The following is a 19,272-nucleotide window of genomic DNA, read 5'->3' on the forward strand; positions in this document are numbered from 1 at the left end:
GAAAAAATGCATGTATGGCAAAAGACAAATGATGAGAGAAACAAATCGATTATATATATATAATCGATTTGTTTTATTCTAGACATACATTAAGAGCAAAACGTAAAAAAAATTGTACAATTCAGTTGGCAAAAGATTATGCAGCAACGCACAATGAGGGCTTGGTGTCAGAGAAGCATCAATTTAATGAAACAATCAGTTAAGATTATGACTCCAATAAACTTCAAATCTTCATGGGATCGCGGGTTCATTGAAGGAAAACCTATTAAATAACATTTTGTTATTAATTAATAGTCCATAGTCATCATCAATAGCAGCTAGCTATTCATTGAATTGAAGACAACCATGTGACTCTTTGCTTCCAAACTATTTAAACATGCCGGCCTTCTTTCTTATTACCGGCCAGCAACCTGAGGTTTCATTAGTGTTCTATGATTTTCAATAATGAACGCCCACGACAATACATTAATCCACATTTTAAAGTGGCATGTATTCGTCGAACAAATGGCAAATTCTTGACTACATCGAGATAAATATTTAGTTGAATTGTAATGAAGACGGTCTACTAAGACTTCAAGTTGAAGTCTTGAACAAGGAATTAATCGTGGGCTTTATATTTTATTTATCACTGAATTAGACTATCACAAAACCTGAACTGGCAGTAAGGGAGAAAGACTAAACTTAACTGAGGAATACGCCACTTGGTTGGCTTCCCTTCAAATATGATACCAATGAACATAAGTCTTCCACACTCCATTTGCTTGGCCAGAGAGATATCCAACATAGCTTTCTTAATATGCCAGAGCCTCGTGAACAAAAGATTCTTATTCACGATAATAAGATCGACCATTTCTCATTCTCCACAAAACATTTACTGTAACATCAAAATATAATAAGACGTGCATGCCACAATATTATGCTCCACCCAATTTAGATAGATATAAACTATAGGAAGTGATGAACAATTGATGAGCCATGGGTTTTTCCCCAAGGACCGAAGAAAGATTCAGTAGAGTTGCTACCTTTTAGACAAATTGGGATTCAAGGCTGAGATCAATTTCCACAGGGCTTTCTCACGGTCGGATAAGATAGAAAATGCTGCATCTGGGGTTTTTAAGTGGTTAGTCCTTATGCTTTCATAAGATGAAGCTACAAAGTAAATAATATAGTAATACTTGACCTAGCCTAATTGTCACTGAAACATTGGCGCAAAACTTCCCCACTCTACGCGTAGATGCTCCAAGCCAATACCACAACCAGTTCAATCAATCATCACTGAGGAAGTCGGTAGTTTTGAAAGGTAAATATCACTCAGGTAGATAAAACGTTAGGTAAGTCAAAATGTCTGGGACACCCATGCATCCAAAAAGTCAATAACAAAGTTAAGTTGCTTAGTATTTTCGAAAAAGGTATTCGAGCATCCAAAAAGAACACAACATATTTATCATTAAAGAAAAACGATGTCTTGTAATCACAATTTAGCAAATAAATGTCTGATAACTACAATTTTAACAAGCGATGTAAAAATGCTCTTCCAAATACCTTTTACAAATTCTTTTTGCAGATGGCATATGAAATGGGTTTTGGGAGAAACAAGCAAGTTCACTCGTACAGCACAACTTAATATTCTGCAAATAAAAATTAAGCAGGAAATATGTACACGAAAGAATTCGGGAGGGGGGGAATGGAATTAATGCTACAAAAAGTTAGTGGTTCAACTTCATAACACGAGATACCCTTTCAAAGAATATGGGGCACATGCTAGGGCTGAACACGATGTCCTCTCTCATCCATTCTGGAGCCAATCTTTCAAATGTACCGAGAGATAAAGCATGGTACATCAGCTCGGCTTCCTCTTCAGGGGCTTTGCAAATCCATGATAAACTGAAGGAGTAGCCTATCATTGTTCCAATACAAGAAATAAGTTGTTAACCAAGCAGTTACTTATCTGCATTCTGCGAAATGTTAAATGGCAAGAATTTTATTTAAAGAACAAGCCGTAATAATACTCCAAAAAATTGAGACCAAAAGCAGCTTTGTCAAAGAATGAGATCAACATATGAAACATAGGTCTTACTGAACTGAGAATAAAATAAAATAATTTTGAATTCTGCATATAAAATCAACTAGTTTCTAAAAACTGACTATTGTTTGTTTACCACCCCCACCCATCCCAGAGGAAATAAATATTTCATATTTAAAGATAAATTGTGAGAAGGAAGGAAAATTTAACTGGCAAAGGTATCCCGTAACATCTTGTTAGGTCAGCCCCATTATCTGTCTTAAGGTACAAATAATGTGCAAATTATCTGTTAAGACCCCAGTTAAGACCTGTCAGAGGTACAGATTGTTCTAGCACATCCATACTCTTGAGACCCTATAAAAGACATGGATGGCGAATGCAGAAGACACAACTGCAACACACAACAATCTTACAAGCCTATTGTTCATACTCCTTCTGCAAATATTGTAGTTCTGTCTAGTAGTGAGAAAATCATTGTAATATCTTTCACTTTGTGAATTTTTTCTGTAAGGAGCCCTTTAATATTTATCTTCTCTCTTAGAGTTATTCCTTTGCCTTACCCTTTACTATGGTTTTCTAGTCAGAAGTGACTATAATGAATACTTGTAATTCTTAATCATAGGAAGATATTAGGATCTGATAACTAGGAGCGACTTTATCAACTCGAGTTTGTTAAGAGTGATTTTGTGTACTTAGTTGTAATTGTGATTGGTTTTAGTAGAACATTTAAGATAGATCAAAGTTAGGGTGAACAAGTACAAATCTTGTATATCCTCATACCTAGAGATGATCAAGCATTAGACTGTCTACTGCTCTTTGCAAAAGAGTCTCAAACTCTATTCAACACCCTTCTAAAGTTACCTGCTCTTCAGTATCTTCACCCTTCTCTTGATCTTTTCACACCGTTTCTAGGCCCATTGAGCATCTTCGATCTGTGTATCCATTTTCATGACATTTTTATTTAAAAATAATAAATAAAGAAACAGCTACCCTCCTCCCTACTTGTACCTTTTTATAAGGGTATTTTTTTTATTTTCACGTAATTTGTATTACTGTCTATTTGGTTATTTAGTGTGCTTACACACTTGATAGGATAAGAATTAATCATGCTTGTTTCTTTTCTACTTTTGTCTTTCTCTCTTATCATATCCTTCGTTATCATATATTGACTATCAAACAACAGAATTCCAAAAACTATATCTAGATTGAAACCTTATAGTTAAGCATATTTATTGTTCACATTCGAACTAACTGTAACTCAAACATAATCCAAAATTATTAATTACCACTTGATAAATGCAGTGCAGAAAGGCATATCCGTCCAGCTTGACAGTAAGTGGAAAATTTCATTCCCAGTACATATTCAAAAAGAACTGGAATAAGCCAGTCACCATGACCAGTTTCCTGTAAATCAATGCCTGTAAAATGCAATGAAGGATATATAATACTCCAAAATTCCAGCCAAAGAATTCACACATAAAGCATGAACAACAATTGCTAACACCAACCTGATCGAACATTAGCCTCACTACAGCACTCCAACCGCTATTTCACAACAAAATGTCAGCATATTATGGTGATTACATTTTGCACTCAAACAAATTAAATTTGTACAGAATGCATGTGCGTGTGATTATTCATTCATATAAAAACAAACACATACTTACATATATACATATACATACTTATGTGTGTGTATTTCATTTTTAGGGCTCCAAATGCTCACCTTACCAGATGCGGTCACCTTGCAGGTATTTTGCATTGACTCTCTCTCAAAAGAACCTTGATCATTTTGAAAAGATATAAACCTTTCTTCTTTCTCCAAAGCATTCTGTCTTATACGTTTTCTAGTCATTCTTACAGATGAGCTGTTAGAGTTATCCTTAAACTGACCATCTACAATCATGATCCTGCTACTATTATTTAAATCATGAGATGCTCCTTCCTGGTGAAGCTGCTGCAATTTCTCAACTTCTTCAGAAAGAGTTTCATCTGCCAAAAGTTCACATCCAAATCATCAATAGAGAAGAAGAATAAATGAAATAGACATACATTTAAGGCAGACACAAGGAAATAGAATGATGAACTTAAATTCACAAAAGATGATTAAGAATCATCATCAAACTCCAAGATTGAAAATAGATTCGCGCAAAGTTGTAAAAAATTAACCACATAGTGGAAAACAATAAACCTTGCTTTCTATTTAAAACGAGGAATTGATCAGAAAAATATAAAAGTATTTAGAGAAATTCTAGACTTAGAGCAATATGTTAAAACAAGGTTACACAGTCCTATAAAACTGACTCGGTAAGATGATGTTTGATTTACTTATATCTATAGTTTAGCCTATATCTAGTTGATGTGGAATCTCCAACACATCTCCTTACCAAAAATATCAAGTAGAATTGAGGAAAGCGTGATAGTGCATGGCATGATAGGCCCAAATCTCAACTAAGATAGAGTCTTATGACTATGATAGGTAATGGATTTGAGCGTACTTCAACCCTAGAAAACCAACTCATTAAGGAGAAATTTGTCGTTACTTATATAATTTAGTCTTATATCTAACCTACATGAAATTGGTGTTATCTCTGGCCTACATGAAATCTCTAACTAAGGAAAACATACAAAAAGTAAGGACAATGTAAAAAGTACTATTTTCAACAACTACACTGGTATTATTAATACTCGTGTGCATCAAGAAATAAAAGAAAAAGAAAAACGTGTACTACAATTACTTAACAAGCAATTAAATTTGTCGGAAATAATCCAAGTGAGTTAAAGTCTCACATTGGATACAAAAGACAAAGTTAAACAATATATAAGATAAAGGCTCATAATCTCATTGTCTTAAGGTTTTGGTTTAAAAAGTGGTATTAAATGTCTTATATATGTAAGACTAATGTCGCATATATAGATCTTAATGACTACAACCTTCCTTTGAAACATAACCTATGGTTCAGAGTGACTGACTGCATAACCATAATAAAAAGGATCATCATATGCCGATGATTCGGGTGACTGACAACATAATTATAACAAAAAGGGTTCAACATAACAAAAGGGGTTCGGGTGATTGACAACATAACCATAACAAAAAATAATCACCATATGAAAGACTAATCCTTGAGAGGAGATTGTTGGGAATAATCCAAAACATTATATAAGATGAAAGACACGTAACATCGTTACTTTAAAATTTTGAGTTAAAAATTGTGTCAAATGACTTATAAGACCAATGTCGTGTATATATATATATATATATATATATATATATATATATATATATATATATATATATATATATATAATATCCCGACGACGACGATAACCCTATATAAAAAAACAAAACTATATACCCAACAAAATTTACTTTGAAGAAGCAAAGAGAGAATGGAGAGTCTCACTTTTGTGTCTTTCCTCCATCAAAAGCATCTGATAGTCCGCTAACTGGTTGTCTTTGGCAGCCCTGACGTGCACATTTCGTAAACAAACGAAAGAAATCCAAAAAAAAAAAAAAAATCCCCACAAAAGAAAATTGGAAAAAAAAAAAATCAATGTGGGAAACATACCTTAGCAAAGCGAGCTCGACTCTCAAGTCATTGACTTGTCCAAGAAGCTCTTCCTTCTCGGTCTTCAAGTGCTCAACGACCTCTTCTGCAGCTGCAACACTCGAAATTCGGAAATCGTTGGATGTTTGAGGAAGAGAGAAGACGGGGAAAGGAAACAATAGATGGAGGAGAAACGTACCGGACAAGCAATTGATGAATTTAAGCTGTTGTCCTTCGTTGAGGTGTTCCAAATCAGACAGTTTCTTAGTCTAAAAGGAGAAAAATACAAAGAATCAGTGAAAATGCCTGATAACCTTTTTCTAGTTGGTGATGAAAGAAAGGTAAACTGCAGAAGAAACTAACGAACCTTGAGTTCGGTGTACTTGTCATAGAGCTTCGTGTACAGAACCTCCATTGCGCGCACAAACTGCACTGCAGGGCCGAGTTGATTTGAATTTGAAGTTTTGAACAGTATTGATCCCACTAAACAGAAGGACCAAAAGAGGTTCAAATGAAACCCGGAAACCCGATTAACTCTAGTCGCCCGATTCAATTCTTACCAATTGGGCTTCGAACAACGTCACTGAGGGAAATTTACTCAGCCCACTAAAATGAAGGAATGAGTTCGGCCATCTTTATCCCCATTATTTAACACATAATATTTCAAAAATATAATATCACCTCTCACCGTTAAAATATAATATTAAATTCTTAAAAATAGTTCTAAATGAAATACTATAATATTTTGTATTTGAAAGAATAAAATAAAAAGAAAAATATTTTTTAATGAACTCATACGCCGAACACCCAAGTTAAAATAAATTACTTCCCAATTTAAAATAAGTGTATTACTTCTTTGAGAGTGTAAATGGTTCGTTAATTAGTTTGCTTTGTTACAAGGTATCCACAAAAATTCATTGCAAATATGGTGGTCGACTTTCATTATTTTACATCCAAAATAATTTTAAAGTGAAATGTTAAATAATTTAAAGTTTAACAGAGATGAAAGTCATATATTATTTGAAAGAACAGTCTTATTAAAATAATAGAAAAATTTTCAAATAAAAAACTACTAAAATTATAATAAATAAAAAATACAATATTATGATGTATTGTTAAAATTATTGTCACTGTAGAAAATATTATAAAAATAGTATTAAACAATACTTCTGCAATGAATAATATCATCGTAAAAAATATTCGAAAAGTAATGACTCTTATAACGAAAACAAGTTATTAAAATTGGAACAAATAAATGTTAGTTGGTAAGTATCTTGGTTAGCAAAGTGGTAAAGAAGCCGAAGCCATGACAATAGATGAATAATAATATCGGAGTTTGAATTAACAAATCACCTTAGATTGAGAAGAAGGTTGTTCATGAATTCATGTGCTCTTTCACGGAATTCTCCCGTACTTGCAGAACCGTATCATTACAAGCAAGCAAATGCATTACATGTTACCATTGATGTAATATGCAGCAGGGCATGGAACTAAGAATATAGATAGAAGAGACGAGAGTGATTATATTTTTTTCCAATGAATGCTGAAAAGTTTATGGCCCATTTTTTTCTCCGCACCCCAAAGACTGGTCAAATTAAGAAGAGAGGAAACTTATTATATCCTTACAAAAAATTGCTTCAACTGACCGTACACCTTTGCGTTTTGATTCATTTTTATTTTAAAAGTACATTTTAGTTGGCAGCTCAAAAATAAAAAACATAAAAGAGGACGGTGAATGAAGGCTTTTCTGAGGGTTAGGTCTATATGCGTGATTGAGTAAAACCACAGGTCTGTGTGATTGATGAAAAGCTCAAGTGTTGTAATATAAGTGTTGTTAGGACTAAAAAAATGCAACAAAAAAGTAATTAACTCAGCTGTGATTAGATAACATTTAAAAAGTTTATATATGTATAATCACGATTTTAAACCACAGAATAGGAAAATAATTGCATTACATGTTACCAGATTGGTATGGTAATAGCACAATATAAAAAGGTAAATGGACATAATGTTGAAGTGTAGCAAGAGCACATATTCCTCCTACTAATTGGAGTAAAGTTGGCCTCATTACATTCTCTACTTGCGCGCTTCAGCCTTCTTCTGCTCTTTAGCTGAAACAAATTTACTTATTAGTTTCAAGCTTTTGGTTATCGAAATAGAGATGGTAGAAGAAACAGTATTCAGAGACTTAAGAGCTAACCAGCTTTCTCTTCTTCTCTCTTTTTAGCAGCCTCTGCCCTTTGCTGACGTATAAGAGCTAAACGTTCTACAAGACAAGCAAACTAACCATTAATCATTGGGAAACAATACAATAGCCCTCACAACACAACCACTTCAATCTGCAAAGTATATTTTATTTTACAGAACTCATACAGCTTACAACGCACCATATCAATCAATAGTTTACATAAGTATAAATAAAATAAATAATAACATCAACAGAAAAGAACGAACGAAACTTAAAAGCATATAATTTCAGAAACTGTTTCAAATGCTACTGGTACCTAAATCTTTCTTTGCTTGTTCTGTTTTCCCTTGCTCTTGCAGCCTCATGTAGCGCTCATGGGCTCTCTGTTTCTCCAGCTCCTCTCTGCAAACAGATGTGAAATTTAAGTATGTTAAGAAAAAATGTTTCAGAAGTTTCACTTTCTACATTCCCACAAAGATAGGAATTGAAACAATTAGATGTAAGAATGTTCTGCACCCTGTTTAACAATAAGAATACACTCATTTTGAGTGCATTATTGCGTAAACCTCCTCGCTCAATGATAATATTACAAGTTATACAATACTACAAGTTTTGTCTCCCATCTGTGTTCCATTACATACAGGGTGGTGCAATTGTGGATTCGTAGGCTCACCAAGGAAGATTATGAAATCGAGAAATTCCAGATATTCTGCAAACTGCCCTGCAGGTCAGGTTCTACAATGTGGAAGTGAGAAAGTGGGTTAGGAGTGAGTGCCCCAAATCTACTCTCCACATCATGGTAATGCCTTTTCTCCAATACTTCTACTTCATTTTAAATCCATATCTCTGTGTTTTCTTTCTTGTTGTGTTCGACTTCAAGGGAAGCATTTACTCTGCTCTCTCAGTGAATTGGGCTTTCAGTTCAAGCTCATCACTATTCTGTTTAACAACTATACCTCTGAAATACTATCTTCATTATTATCTCTTATTTCACTTGGGGTGGTGGCTTAGGGAGGTTATCTGTTGGAGCCCCGTTAAAGATCAATGATGGAGGCTTCAGATGTTTGTGTTGCCATATGGGAGTATTCGTCTTGTGGCTTTATGTCATAATAAGTTTGGCTTATACATTGTGGGTTAATGACCAGCCAGTTAGGCAAAACCCAATCCCTTCAACTTAATACTAACTATATGTAGCTTTTGACTTATATGTTAATTTTCAAATGCTAGATAGGATCTCAAACTCCAACACCTCCCGGGGCCCAATTTCAAACAAAAAGCAAATAAAAAAGTAGCTAACCTTTCACGCCTTGAAAGTTCTGTTGTTTTTCCTACCTGTATCCACAAGAAAATAGCATTATCCTTCCAACTTCTAAAAAGATGTCTATATGAAGACTGAAAACGGAAAATTGAACTCACATCAACATCTCTGGCCTTCACACTCTTTGGCTTTACCAAGTTAGGATTTTCAATCTCAATAATCCCTTGGGTTCCTTTTTTCTTCTGTATCCATTACATACCGATGAAGTAAACATAGTTAGGATGGCGGAAGATCATATAAAGAAATAAATCCTCACTAAAAAATTAAAAATTCAATCCATTTATATTAGTAATTGCCGCAAAATGCTAACCGAAGATTCTTCTTCAGATTCTTCTCCAGATTCATCCCCAGATGCTTCCTCAGATTCTTCCTCTACGTGTTCAGCTTCTTTCTAATAAGTTGTAAAAATTATGAAAAAAAAAAAGTTATAAAGAATATGGAGAACAAACTCATTCATATCATGTTCATTGTATATAAAAATTAATTGTTGCAAGTGATCACATGTTCATTAATTGTCTATGGAAAGAAAAACATTAGTGTGCAAGTGATCACATGTGACTGTGCTATGAGTGAGAGAGGAGCAAAATGAAGAGGAATGAATGCAGAAGAAAACCTGTTTAAAAGTTCGAGGCCGGTTAGAGGTTCCAGCAACTGCAGTAGGCAAAAACAAAATTTAAGCTTTTGAAAGTGCTTTTTTATTCCATCATTACGAAATATCATTTTTATTTTTCTTTCCTTATGAGAGGTAGGGGGCGAAAAGAGTGGTGGCATCAACAAGAATATTTTCAGCAAAGTTTCAAAATAAAGGAATTGGCATAGAATTTAAAAACAAGTGATCCCTCCATAAAATATTAGCATACTGGACCATAACTATAATGACAGTAAATCACAACAAAAAAGCATTTAATTTCCCAGTATGTGATAATGTGACTAGCTCATACAAAAAAGATACTAGAAACAAAACGCGTCTGGTATTGAACTAAGATATTACTTTACAAGCAATCACAGGGTTCAACAAAAAAAAAATCAATTTCTTCCTCTGCGATTATCCCATGTCAATCCTACAAAAAGTGTAAAATCCTAGAGCTTTTTCAAATAAATTCCTTTATCTACCCGATGTCTCAGTCACACATCGACGATCCAAACCTTTTCTTCACATCATTCATTTTATAAATGTAAATTCAACAAACTCTAGAAAAGAAAAAGAAAACGAAATCTCAAAACAATTCCACAAAGATATATGTAAGTTATAGTCCACAATAAGGAGTTTCCTCATTTGGGGTGGCCCAAATATAAACTCACTGAAGCACACCAAAATGACAATCTCAGCAAATTAAGACGGTCATTAGCACTTAGTTTCTCCAATAGCGTTCATGAAACAGTGGTTACCGTTCCCTCTCCACCATAAGAACATACAATTTTCCCTGATCATCAACAGGCCCTGACTCGTGTCGTGTCTATTTACAGCTGTAGTCACTTCAGAGCTTATGGGGAGAAATCAAACAAACCAGCACGGTACTCAAAAGTTATTAATCCGAATAAATGAACACTGATAGAAATTCATTTTAAACAAAAACAGATATCCAGAGTCCCCAACCGGGTAGTCACTCCAGATCTAACAATCACAACAAATTCCATTTCCATCAAAACATTCATGCACCACCCACATCCCGCTCTACACAAAAAACAACAAGAACATAACCCCTAATAGCTCACAAGCATATTTCACAACAAAAAAGAACTATTTCATCAAGGTCATAAGTTCAGGAAAGAAAACCAAAAGATGAACACAAAGAAAAGGCTATAACACTTTAAAGGCCAAATACGTAATCTTTTCGCAGGAAATGGGAAAAGGGACTCACGGAGATCTTCCGGGGTGGAGAACTGGCGGCGACCGGTGGGCTTGCTTTTGTATTTTCCTCTTCCCATCTTATCGTTCAATTGCACCAACGCTACGCTACAATTTTCGAATCAAATTCTTCTTCCTTCTGCTATCTTATGAGATTAAAGTTTGACAGCAACAAAAGGAAGATGCACTCTCTTCCCCTTTATTCCAAATTCCAAAAACCCTAGTTAAACTCCACATAAATTATGGAAGATATTATATATATTATATATTATATATTAATATTATATATTAAACACACGAATTTAAACTATTGACTTTTTATTTTTATTTTTATTTTTGTCCGCTTGCCTTATTTTTAGGGTCCGTAATTTTATTTTTTTTGGAGAAAATATAAGAGTTGACCCAATGACAGTATTTTTTTTTGGGCTAATCGAAATGGGTCATTTTGGCCCAATAGCTACAGAACCATGATCTTCAACCTAAACCTAAATCCCCCTTCTTCTCTCTTTCTGCGACTCTATCAGTGAATCGAATCCAACAAGCATCGAAGCTCGGGAATTGAATTGAATTTCTTTAGCTCCAGTAAGTGCACAAAGTTTTCTCTTTAAATTGATTAAAAAGTTCAGTTTTTTTTGTTTAATTGTAATTTTACGTGAAAAGGGGGAAATTTGTGTTTTTAAATTTGAAGGGGGTGGTGGTTGCCAAAAAAATTGCTGACATTTTAGAGTTCTGTTATTTTACCCGTAAGTTATTGTCTATTTTACATTCATAGGTGCTCAGAATGAATTTCAGTTATCTGACCTTTGCATATAAAATGTTTGATGAAATGTGTTTGCAGGCGGTGAGGTTGCAGATTGGAAGAAGATGAAAAAGGGTGTTCATCCACAGAAGCAATGGATATCCTACGTTACACAAACGGGTAGGTTGATGCATGTGATGATGACAAAGATACACCCTGTTGGAAAAGTCTACCACTTCCGGGCTAAGCGTCAAATGGCCGAGAGTTTAGGACAGATTGCCAAGTTCAGACGCCGCTTTGGTCTAGAAAATCAAGCGGCCAATGAAAAATAACAAAATCAGTGGGTAGAAGGAACTTTGGCTTTTCATTTTGGAAGAGAATAACAGGTATATTGGTGGTATACTCTCAATCAGGGTCTTTTGTAGCATTCAATATGTGTGTAGTTAAACTGCACAAATGTTCTTTTTTAGTTCATATTAAGTGATGTCTTTAGCAATTGATATTTGCTTGTGCGTTTATTAATGCAAATTCAAGCTGGAGATCTTTGTCGACTGTTCTGGATATTACTGAGAGTGGAAATTTATTGTTGGGCACTAGGTTACCCTGATGTTTATGTTGAAGGCTCAAGTTACTAGTTTGAATTGAACAGCGGTATCTATGATTGTTTAGTTGGTTAGTAAATATTGTCTGAAACAACCATCTGCAATATGCCTATTTTAATTTGTTCATACGTTTGATCGGCTCTCTACTATCTGCATTATTTGTGTCTGTTTACAAGTTTTAGAAGTACGAGAACATTCTTATGCTACAATGCTTTAATCTTGCACAAGGGAGGAACCAACCAAATATGTAGTAAACTGCGAAAAGTCGAGTTATCTATTATCGATTACAGTCTCTTTGAAATCAAGGTTTTGCTGTGCTTTGGTTTCAAACGTTAATTCATCAGCGTCAGAGTGTACCTGGCTTTTTAGAGGTGAATTAAAATGAAAATGTCTGATAGAAGTGTTAAATTTTATCTCCAACCATACTCAAATATGATTATTTTTCAAGAAAAAGAAAAACAATTTGGTCTCCCAAGTACTATTATTTTCATCTAAAGAAAAAGTAAAATCTAAGGAGTACAAAATTCACCACAGAACCAGCACAGTAGCTTTTCATACATTCTTTTGGTGAAATTGAACTGATTCGAGGCCAGTTGGATCATGGCAAAGTTTCTCTGTCCTCTAGTTTTGCCATGACTGCAAGTATTTTTCACATATTTTTATTAATATTGTTATAAAGAAGTAATTATTAACTATAAAATTATTAAATAATTGACCACTAATATTTTTATTAAATAATACCATTTTATAACCTTTTTTTTCAGAATTCATATTTCTAGTGATCTCCATCTCATGAGAGTGATTTGATTGAAAATAAAAGATTCTGTATATAAAATTTCACCTAACTATAATAATGTAAGTATAGATACAATTTTTTCCATATTGAACATGACCTGCAACGGATTGTGCACCACTCCACCATGAGAAAATTCAGACACGATGTTTATATTGCACTTTATTTAACATGGAATTTTTAATATTATTTTATTATTCTTTTCAAAGTTTTATAGTTTTAAGGATATAAATAATACACTTAATAACACCTTAGTTTTTTTTTTCTCTTAAATTATTATTCCAAATCCTAAAACGTTTCAATTAACTCCTGTGTATGGAGACCAAACTTGCTTTCATTATTAATACATTTAAAAAGAATTATTATAGTTAATGTGAAATTAACCAAGCAGTTTTTTTCAATTTTTACCAATCATTTCCGCTCATCCAAACAATGGGTTCACTTTCTGATTTTCTTTAATATCTTCACCACTTATTTTCTATCATATTTGCTTATGTCTTCTATCAGCCAAACAATGCACAAATATTAAGCCAAGTATATTCATATTCAGAAAGGGTTTATGCACTATTTTGAAACGTGGTGGGGTTTATTTTCAATCTATCACAAACAAAATGCCTAAATATTCAGAATGTCTAATTAAAAAAACCCACGGCACAGATTCTAGTGCCTCAAAATTTTCACATTGGGAAATATAACGTTAACTACAATAATTTCGGATCGGTTAGTCAACCAGTAGGCCTACTTAGCTAACTTACCATTACACCAAGAAAGGATCACCGAAATGGCCTGGCTAGAGCAAAATATGCATCTGGATTTATTGACATCAATAACTCTACTACGATAACCTTTTCTGGGAGGGACACCTTGAGACCTGGTTCAATGATACCTGCTTCGGAAAATCCAGGAGAACGGTTAGCAGCTTCAATAGCAGGTTACGCTTAAATATAAAGTAAGAAGAGCGACTAATATTTACTTGGGGAAAGCTTTTTTCCTCGATACAGCTCCTTTGCTAAAGGATTAGCAGCCCAATGATTGACAGCCACCCGGCTCAAAGGTTGAAAACCAACTATCTTCCCCTCGCTTGAGAAAACCACCTAAATTTCAAACAATTGCATGGGAAAAAACATCAAAAAATGCAGTATTAAGGGTCGCTAGACAAAATTGCAAATATCAAGACTAGATTGAATAATACAAACCAAACATGACAATAACGCAATTATTCATCCGTGTTCAGGAAACTCCAGTAGTTAATGAAAATAAATTCTAATCATTAGTCATGCCTTTGCAAATTGCAACTAAAAAGCATGCAAACCAAAGGGGAAGCTTATTAATTATAATATTCAGAAATTCTGGGGTACCTGGTAACTGGCAATGTCCTGTATGGACACTTTTGCATCTGCGTTTATGTTCTCTGAAGAAGTAGAAAGAGTATCAACACCTTCAACTCTCAAGTAAGCTGGCAATTCTCCAATCCATACACCAAAATCATCTTCAACCTTGATTTCATCCGACCAGCCAAAAGTGTTTTTTACCTTGGTAATAGCTAACTCGCAATACTCTCCCAACTATCCATGAAAGAGATCCAAAGAAGGGATTCTTAGAAAGATGTATAAACAATACCAATATGCTACGAGAAACTCAGAAAAAGATAAAATAATTACCTATAACCTTTGTACTAAAGATTCAGTGTTGCAATACTGGAAAGTAAACAGTTTCACATATAGGCACAAAACCAGTGGAAAAATGCCGACGGACGGCTTTTCAATATTATAACTTATAGTGACCAATCCATTTTCAATGACAAGTCTTTTTCCATACTGTGTTTTTATTCTGTCAAACATGGTATGCTGGCTATAATACTAGCAGTCATTATAAATACATAAAATAATAAAAGAAAAAAAAAATGACAGATTGCACACCTTTGTTGCATCCAAAAAGTCATGCACTGAAACCTTGACATCAGATGATGGGAGAGATCTATGTTCTACTGATTGTTTCCTTTCCTTGCATAACCAAGGCAAACAAAATTGACCAAGAGCACTAATTGCTACAAGAAATATACCGCTTGCAAGGGTGACTGACAACAATTTAAGAAAAGAATTCCCCTACACAAAAATAAACAAATAAAAATCAATTAAATAGTGTACTCTGTTTGACAATCATTCAAAAAAACCAATTAGTAAGCATAAAATATAACTAACAGAAAAATAAATAAATAAATCAAAGTGAACTATCCTTGTTTATATATGAGTACAAGAAAACTACATCTTCGGCATATATCTAAGCATCATTAACTGGTTAAGTTTCAACAGTTCTTCCTGTAAAGAAAACATGACATTTCCCTCTAGGTCCTCAAAAATGGAAGCCACTAAATATGGTTCTTTTTCTAAAAGAATACAGGAATTGGAAAACAATATTTTCTCCGGTTCACAATTGGAACATTCTGCATGATCTTGTTGAACATGGATGTTATTGGAAGACTAATTTTATATATAGAAAGACAATATCATGTAGTTTCTTTTTACTCTCCAACAATTTGTTACCCTTTTATTAAACCCTTTGGCAAGTTTAGCAGAGACAAAACCCAGACAGTTCCAATAGATTTTAACATAACACAAAAAGACCAAGTCTTGTAAAATGATAAATTAGTGAACTTTAAGAAGAAAAAGGTACAATAGATTACCGTTTTATTGGGCACATTGGCAAACTTAGCAGCCATACCACCGGATAATTGCTTATCAGGTAGTGAATATGGATCTACATAGTAGATATCTAGAGTTTCAGCCAACTGAACCTGCAATTTTGTTCAAATTATAACTGATGACATTTATATATGATATTAATGACACAGTTATGACAAACTTCAAACCACCCAAGAACAACCCTTTCTATATTGTAGATGTATATGCAATAAACAGTGATAATAAGTATTGAACTAAGGACACCATACTCAAACTTACCAAACAAAACAGAAATTAGCAGAAGTAAAGGGCACTGTATATTTAGAATTTTTTTGTCCATGCCTCATTAGAAATCCCTTTATATAATTTAAAAGTGCAAACAAGGATCAACTAATTGTCCATGTTCCTCTTATATATATATACCAACTAAATCTTAAAGAATCAAATGTTGTTAGTTGTAAAGAGACCTACGGGTTCTCGGTGTGCCTCCCTTTCACTCTTTTCAATTTTTCACCAATATTTAATTTTAACTATGTATAATTCTTTCCTTGTGTTTATTTGCCTATTACTTTTCTATTCCCAACAAATTGTTGCAACTGGGTTTAAAAATATAATAATTTAAAGGGAAAATTCAGATGAAGTTATACTTAGGTTTTAATGGTTTTTATGTGATATATTGGAAGAACTTACTTTGAGCCCTGGGTCCAATTTTAGCCTACGGCCTGGTTTTAAGTGGTTAAAAGACATACTATCCTTTGTCTATCTAACAACTTGAAGCGAGATGCGAGGAGGCTACCCACCACTCAAACAAGTATATAGAGCGAAAGATGTTACAATCTTATTTTCCCGTCTTTTTAATAAAACTGAAGAAAAAATAAAGCCCACTGCTAAACTTTTCTTAAATGGCAGACACAAGTCCCTATATTTAAAAATAAAAATGAACGCTAAAAATAAGGAAAAGAAACAATACCATTTGGGAGTGGGTCAAAACAAATTCCCAACTATTCCCTCCAACAGACTTCTTCCAGCCTTCAATTTTGGCATCTCCCATTATCTTGGTGTCAATTTCTAACCGATATGCAGGTACATACTCACTTGCCCAAGCACTGAAATCAGAACCACCAATTTTCTCTAACTTTTCATAACACGATGGCCTCCACCAATGCCCCGACTTAATTTTCACAGCCTTGAAGCCATCCTTCATTGAATTATAATTATCCAATAGACTCCCCGCATTTTCAACTATCTCGTCTTCAAATAATTTGGATAAAATAACTGCTGAATCTTTTGATTGTACACTTTCAGGCTTTCGAAACCAGTGAATGAAGCCCCTTCTATTACCACCTTGTGTTTTATCAAGAAATTGTGATTGAGTGCTTTGAAGTGCAGACATGCAAATAGCTTCCGCAAGCACAGAGATAAGGTAGTCATCAGATGAGCTGAGAGAAAAAGATGCAGGAACCTGCTCATATGAAATGCATAAAAGAACTCAACGCATCAGTATCAGGTCCACCTGCAGTAAAGACATTATAATATGACATTACAATTTACAAAAGGAACAGAGATACCAAAACTCACAAAAGATTCCAAAGAAACGAAAATTTACAAACCTCTCTTGGTGTTTCAAGATCCTCCATCTTCCGTTCCTCTCCTGGTTGAAAGACATTCAGGTCATAGCTCCAAATCTGCTGCAAAACTACTTGCCGAAAGGTCATAGCAAGTATATTCTTAGACGCAGAGCCAGAAAATACATCTCTAGGGAAAGACTTCCTGAGCTTAGCAGCTTTTTCTTTGACTTTCCTAGCAGGTAAGAACTGTCAAAACAACAAGCTTTGAAATTCAATCTTCAAATTTCATTCCCACAAGCTCCCACCAAAGACAACATACATAATTCACACCAATACATTTCAAAACACGAAATTACAAACATATCCCGCAATTGAAGCTTAACATATAAGCACCTCAAACATGTCCACATCACAGTTTCCTGGTTACATCATATACCACTTTTTTTGCTTAAAGAAAGGTATCTCCAAAGCCACAATCTATGAGACTAATTCCCCAAGAGGTAGAGAGATCACTGAATTGGGTTCTACTACATCTCCAAACAAAAGTTTTGCTATACATAGAATCTGCATGCTTAAGAAACCTCTAGTGAATCTACCAACTGTGCTTTACTTTGGTGATATAACATAGGCCTGGTTTCATCCCTAATGAACTCGTAGCTCGATATATAAAAAATTATAGTCTATTCCTAGATAAAGTTTTCCTTAATTACTTGTAGAAGAATAAAATAAGAATGTAAAATGAGTGTTTGAACAAATTTCTCCAAAAGCACTTCTGGGAGAAAATATAAAAAGAAAAAATGAAACGTTTCTCTCTCCATAAACTAAAATTATCTTATGTATTGGTTAATTTGTAGAAGCCCTCCCATATAACTTCTTTAACTTCTCATTTTCGACTAAAGCATAACCTAATTTTAACTTATGAAAAAACTCATTTCATTTTTTTCTTCTGATCTTTCTCTCCATAAGTGTTTGTAGAGAAATTTATCCAACCAGACTCAAATCAACTTTCCACTTAACCTATGTAGACGTTATCTCGTCTAACTTTTCGACAAGTTGAACTACATAAGTTGATTTTACCTTGGGCGATAGATTATTAGTATTGCATTCTTCTTTTCTTTTCTCTTTTGTAGACAATTATCACATTATGACCAAGTCACAGAACCTAAGTACAACCATCACATTATGCTGTAACGAAAAGAGTTTCATTTCCAATTCAGTCATGCTCTCTCCTACGCGCACCAATTGCACGAAACAGACGTAATACACAGTTTTTTAAAACGTAAATCTATTAATAAAATCCAAAAGAACATAACAGTGTGCTTTGACAGAAACCACTGTTCATTTCTTTCTGACAACATTTATCGCTCCCCTTTTCAAATTTCACGAAACGAAGCGCAGAAAATAAGATTGAACGAACCAGCCGAGTGGAGACAGTGGCGCGGTCGCTTGAAGGAACAGGGAACACGGTTTCAACGACCATGGCCTCCATGCCGGCGTCAATGTGGTCGGAGGCAACCTGTCCGCCGTCGGCGGCCGACGCAGTCAAAGCTTGCTGGAAGTCGACGGTTCCGACGAGAGTGAGCTGAGACAGGTCGTTTTCGTAGGTTCTGACGCATGGGAGATTCTTGCCGTCGGAGTCCGCTATGGCTTGGAGCACTTGCTGCTCCGTCACCGGAATGCTTCTGGGAGAAGAGCATGAAAGAGAAAAGATGGAATTTCTAGATTCGGTGAAGTGCAGAGTTGGTAAGAATTTGGTGTGGGGGAGAACAGGTGAAAACAATGAGGAAGCGGCCATTGCCATTGTCATCGCGTCATTGACGATGGTCTTCGTCTCCTTTCCATCTTATCAACGTAGTAGTACGGAATGGACTATTGGGCCACATCTTCCTAAGTTGGATCCCCTTGACCCAAACAAAATTCTTACAAGTTGTGATAGTTCCTTCTTCTTACAGCCCTAATT

General features: G+C 34.5%; 4 protein-coding genes across 12 annotated transcripts; 1 reads left to right on the forward strand and 3 right to left on the reverse strand.

Moving 5' to 3' along the window:
• Positions 1-80: 80 nt before the first annotated feature.
• Positions 81-6,119, reverse strand: LOC114187314. 8 transcript variants are annotated; one of them, XR_003605233.1, is made up of 12 exons: positions 5,942-6,119; positions 5,774-5,843; positions 5,596-5,686; positions 5,431-5,492; positions 3,750-4,015; positions 3,532-3,568; positions 3,310-3,441; positions 1,737-1,897; positions 1,543-1,628; positions 1,023-1,275; positions 687-874; positions 81-262 (listed from the first exon to the last, which is right to left on the reverse strand). XR_003605233.1 is itself a non-coding variant. In XM_028075530.1 (9 exons), exons 1-9 carry the CDS (start codon positions 5,987-5,989, stop codon positions 1,509-1,511), a joined length of 987 nt encoding a protein of 328 aa, XP_027931331.1. In that variant the 5' UTR covers positions 5,990-6,119; the 3' UTR covers positions 1,288-1,508. The 8 variants fall into 8 exon arrangements, 4 of the variants coding, with proteins under 4 accessions (XP_027931331.1, XP_027931332.1, XP_027931334.1 ...); XR_003605234.1 differs by lacking the exon at positions 81-262 and having other exon boundaries at positions 273-874; positions 1,023-1,104; positions 1,181-1,275; XR_003605232.1 differs by lacking the exon at positions 81-262 and having other exon boundaries at positions 273-874.
• Positions 6,120-7,426: 1,307 nt separating this feature from the next.
• Positions 7,427-11,178, reverse strand: LOC114189215 (28 kDa heat- and acid-stable phosphoprotein). Of its 2 annotated transcripts, XM_028077929.1 has the most exons (8): positions 10,943-11,178; positions 9,694-9,731; positions 9,391-9,471; positions 9,179-9,262; positions 9,060-9,094; positions 8,079-8,164; positions 7,775-7,840; positions 7,433-7,685 (listed from the first exon to the last, which is right to left on the reverse strand). In XM_028077929.1, the coding sequence occupies exons 1-8, from the start codon at positions 11,007-11,009 to the stop codon at positions 7,651-7,653; spliced, it is 492 nt and encodes a 163-aa protein (XP_027933730.1). In that variant the 5' UTR covers positions 11,010-11,178; the 3' UTR covers positions 7,433-7,650. The 2 variants fall into 2 exon arrangements, with proteins under 2 accessions (XP_027933728.1, XP_027933730.1); XM_028077927.1 differs by having other exon boundaries at positions 7,427-7,685; positions 9,060-9,262.
• Positions 11,179-11,352: 174 nt separating this feature from the next.
• On the forward strand, positions 11,353-12,398 carry LOC114187333. Its single transcript, XM_028075552.1, has 2 exons — positions 11,353-11,511; positions 11,768-12,398. Exon 2 carries the CDS (start codon positions 11,794-11,796, stop codon positions 11,998-12,000), a length of 207 nt encoding a protein of 68 aa, XP_027931353.1. The 5' UTR covers positions 11,353-11,511; positions 11,768-11,793; the 3' UTR covers positions 12,001-12,398.
• A 1,190-nt stretch (positions 12,399-13,588) lies between these two features.
• On the reverse strand, positions 13,589-19,142 carry LOC114186534. Its single transcript, XM_028074468.1, has 8 exons — positions 18,730-19,142; positions 17,355-17,558; positions 16,715-17,206; positions 15,747-15,857; positions 14,983-15,168; positions 14,422-14,628; positions 14,037-14,157; positions 13,589-13,949 (listed from the first exon to the last, which is right to left on the reverse strand). Exons 1-8 carry the CDS (start codon positions 19,117-19,119, stop codon positions 13,837-13,839), a joined length of 1,824 nt encoding a protein of 607 aa, XP_027930269.1. The 5' UTR covers positions 19,120-19,142; the 3' UTR covers positions 13,589-13,836.
• Between the last annotated feature and the right edge of the window lie 130 nt (positions 19,143-19,272).

This window comes from Vigna unguiculata, chromosome 6, assembly GCF_004118075.2.
Source record: "Vigna unguiculata cultivar IT97K-499-35 chromosome 6, ASM411807v1, whole genome shotgun sequence".
Classification (NCBI taxonomy): Eukaryota; Viridiplantae; Streptophyta; class Magnoliopsida; order Fabales; family Fabaceae; genus Vigna; species Vigna unguiculata.

What these genes read in the sequence shown, in the direction of transcription:
- LOC114187314 (XM_028075530.1), bottom strand. Translation starts at nt 5,989, where the DNA reads ATGGAGGTTCTGTACACGAAGCTCTATGACAAGTACACCGAACTCAAG. An exon ending in GATGGAGGAAAGACACAAAA is followed by an intron (nt 4,016 to 5,430) that starts GTGAGACTCTCC and finishes AACTTTTGGCAG; the next exon opens with ATGAAACTCTTTCTGAAGAA. An exon ending in GCCCCATATTCTTTGAAAGG is followed by an intron (nt 1,629 to 1,736) that starts GTATCTCGTGTT and finishes TTTTATTTGCAG; the next exon opens with AATATTAAGTTGTGCTGTAC.
- LOC114189215 (XM_028077927.1), bottom strand. Translation starts at nt 11,009, where the DNA reads ATGGGAAGAGGAAAATACAAAAGCAAGCCCACCGGTCGCCGCCAGTTC. An exon ending in CTCCACCCCGGAAGATCTCC is followed by an intron (nt 9,732 to 10,942) that starts GTGAGTCCCTTT and finishes TGCCTACTGCAG; the next exon opens with TTGCTGGAACCTCTAACCGG. An exon ending in GAGAGAAGAAGAGAAAGCTG is followed by an intron (nt 7,686 to 7,774) that starts GTTAGCTCTTAA and finishes AATTTGTTTCAG; the next exon opens with CTAAAGAGCAGAAGAAGGCT.
- LOC114187333 (XM_028075552.1), top strand. Translation starts at nt 11,794, where the DNA reads ATGAAAAAGGGTGTTCATCCACAGAAGCAATGGATATCCTACGTTACA.
- LOC114186534 (XM_028074468.1), bottom strand. Translation starts at nt 19,119, where the DNA reads ATGACAATGGCAATGGCCGCTTCCTCATTGTTTTCACCTGTTCTCCCC. An exon ending in TTTTGACCCACTCCCAAATG is followed by an intron (nt 15,858 to 16,714) that starts GTATTGTTTCTT and finishes ACAAAATTGCAG; the next exon opens with GTTCAGTTGGCTGAAACTCT. An exon ending in CCAATGTGCCCAATAAAACG is followed by an intron (nt 15,169 to 15,746) that starts GTAATCTATTGT and finishes ATTTTTGTGTAG; the next exon opens with GGGAATTCTTTTCTTAAATT.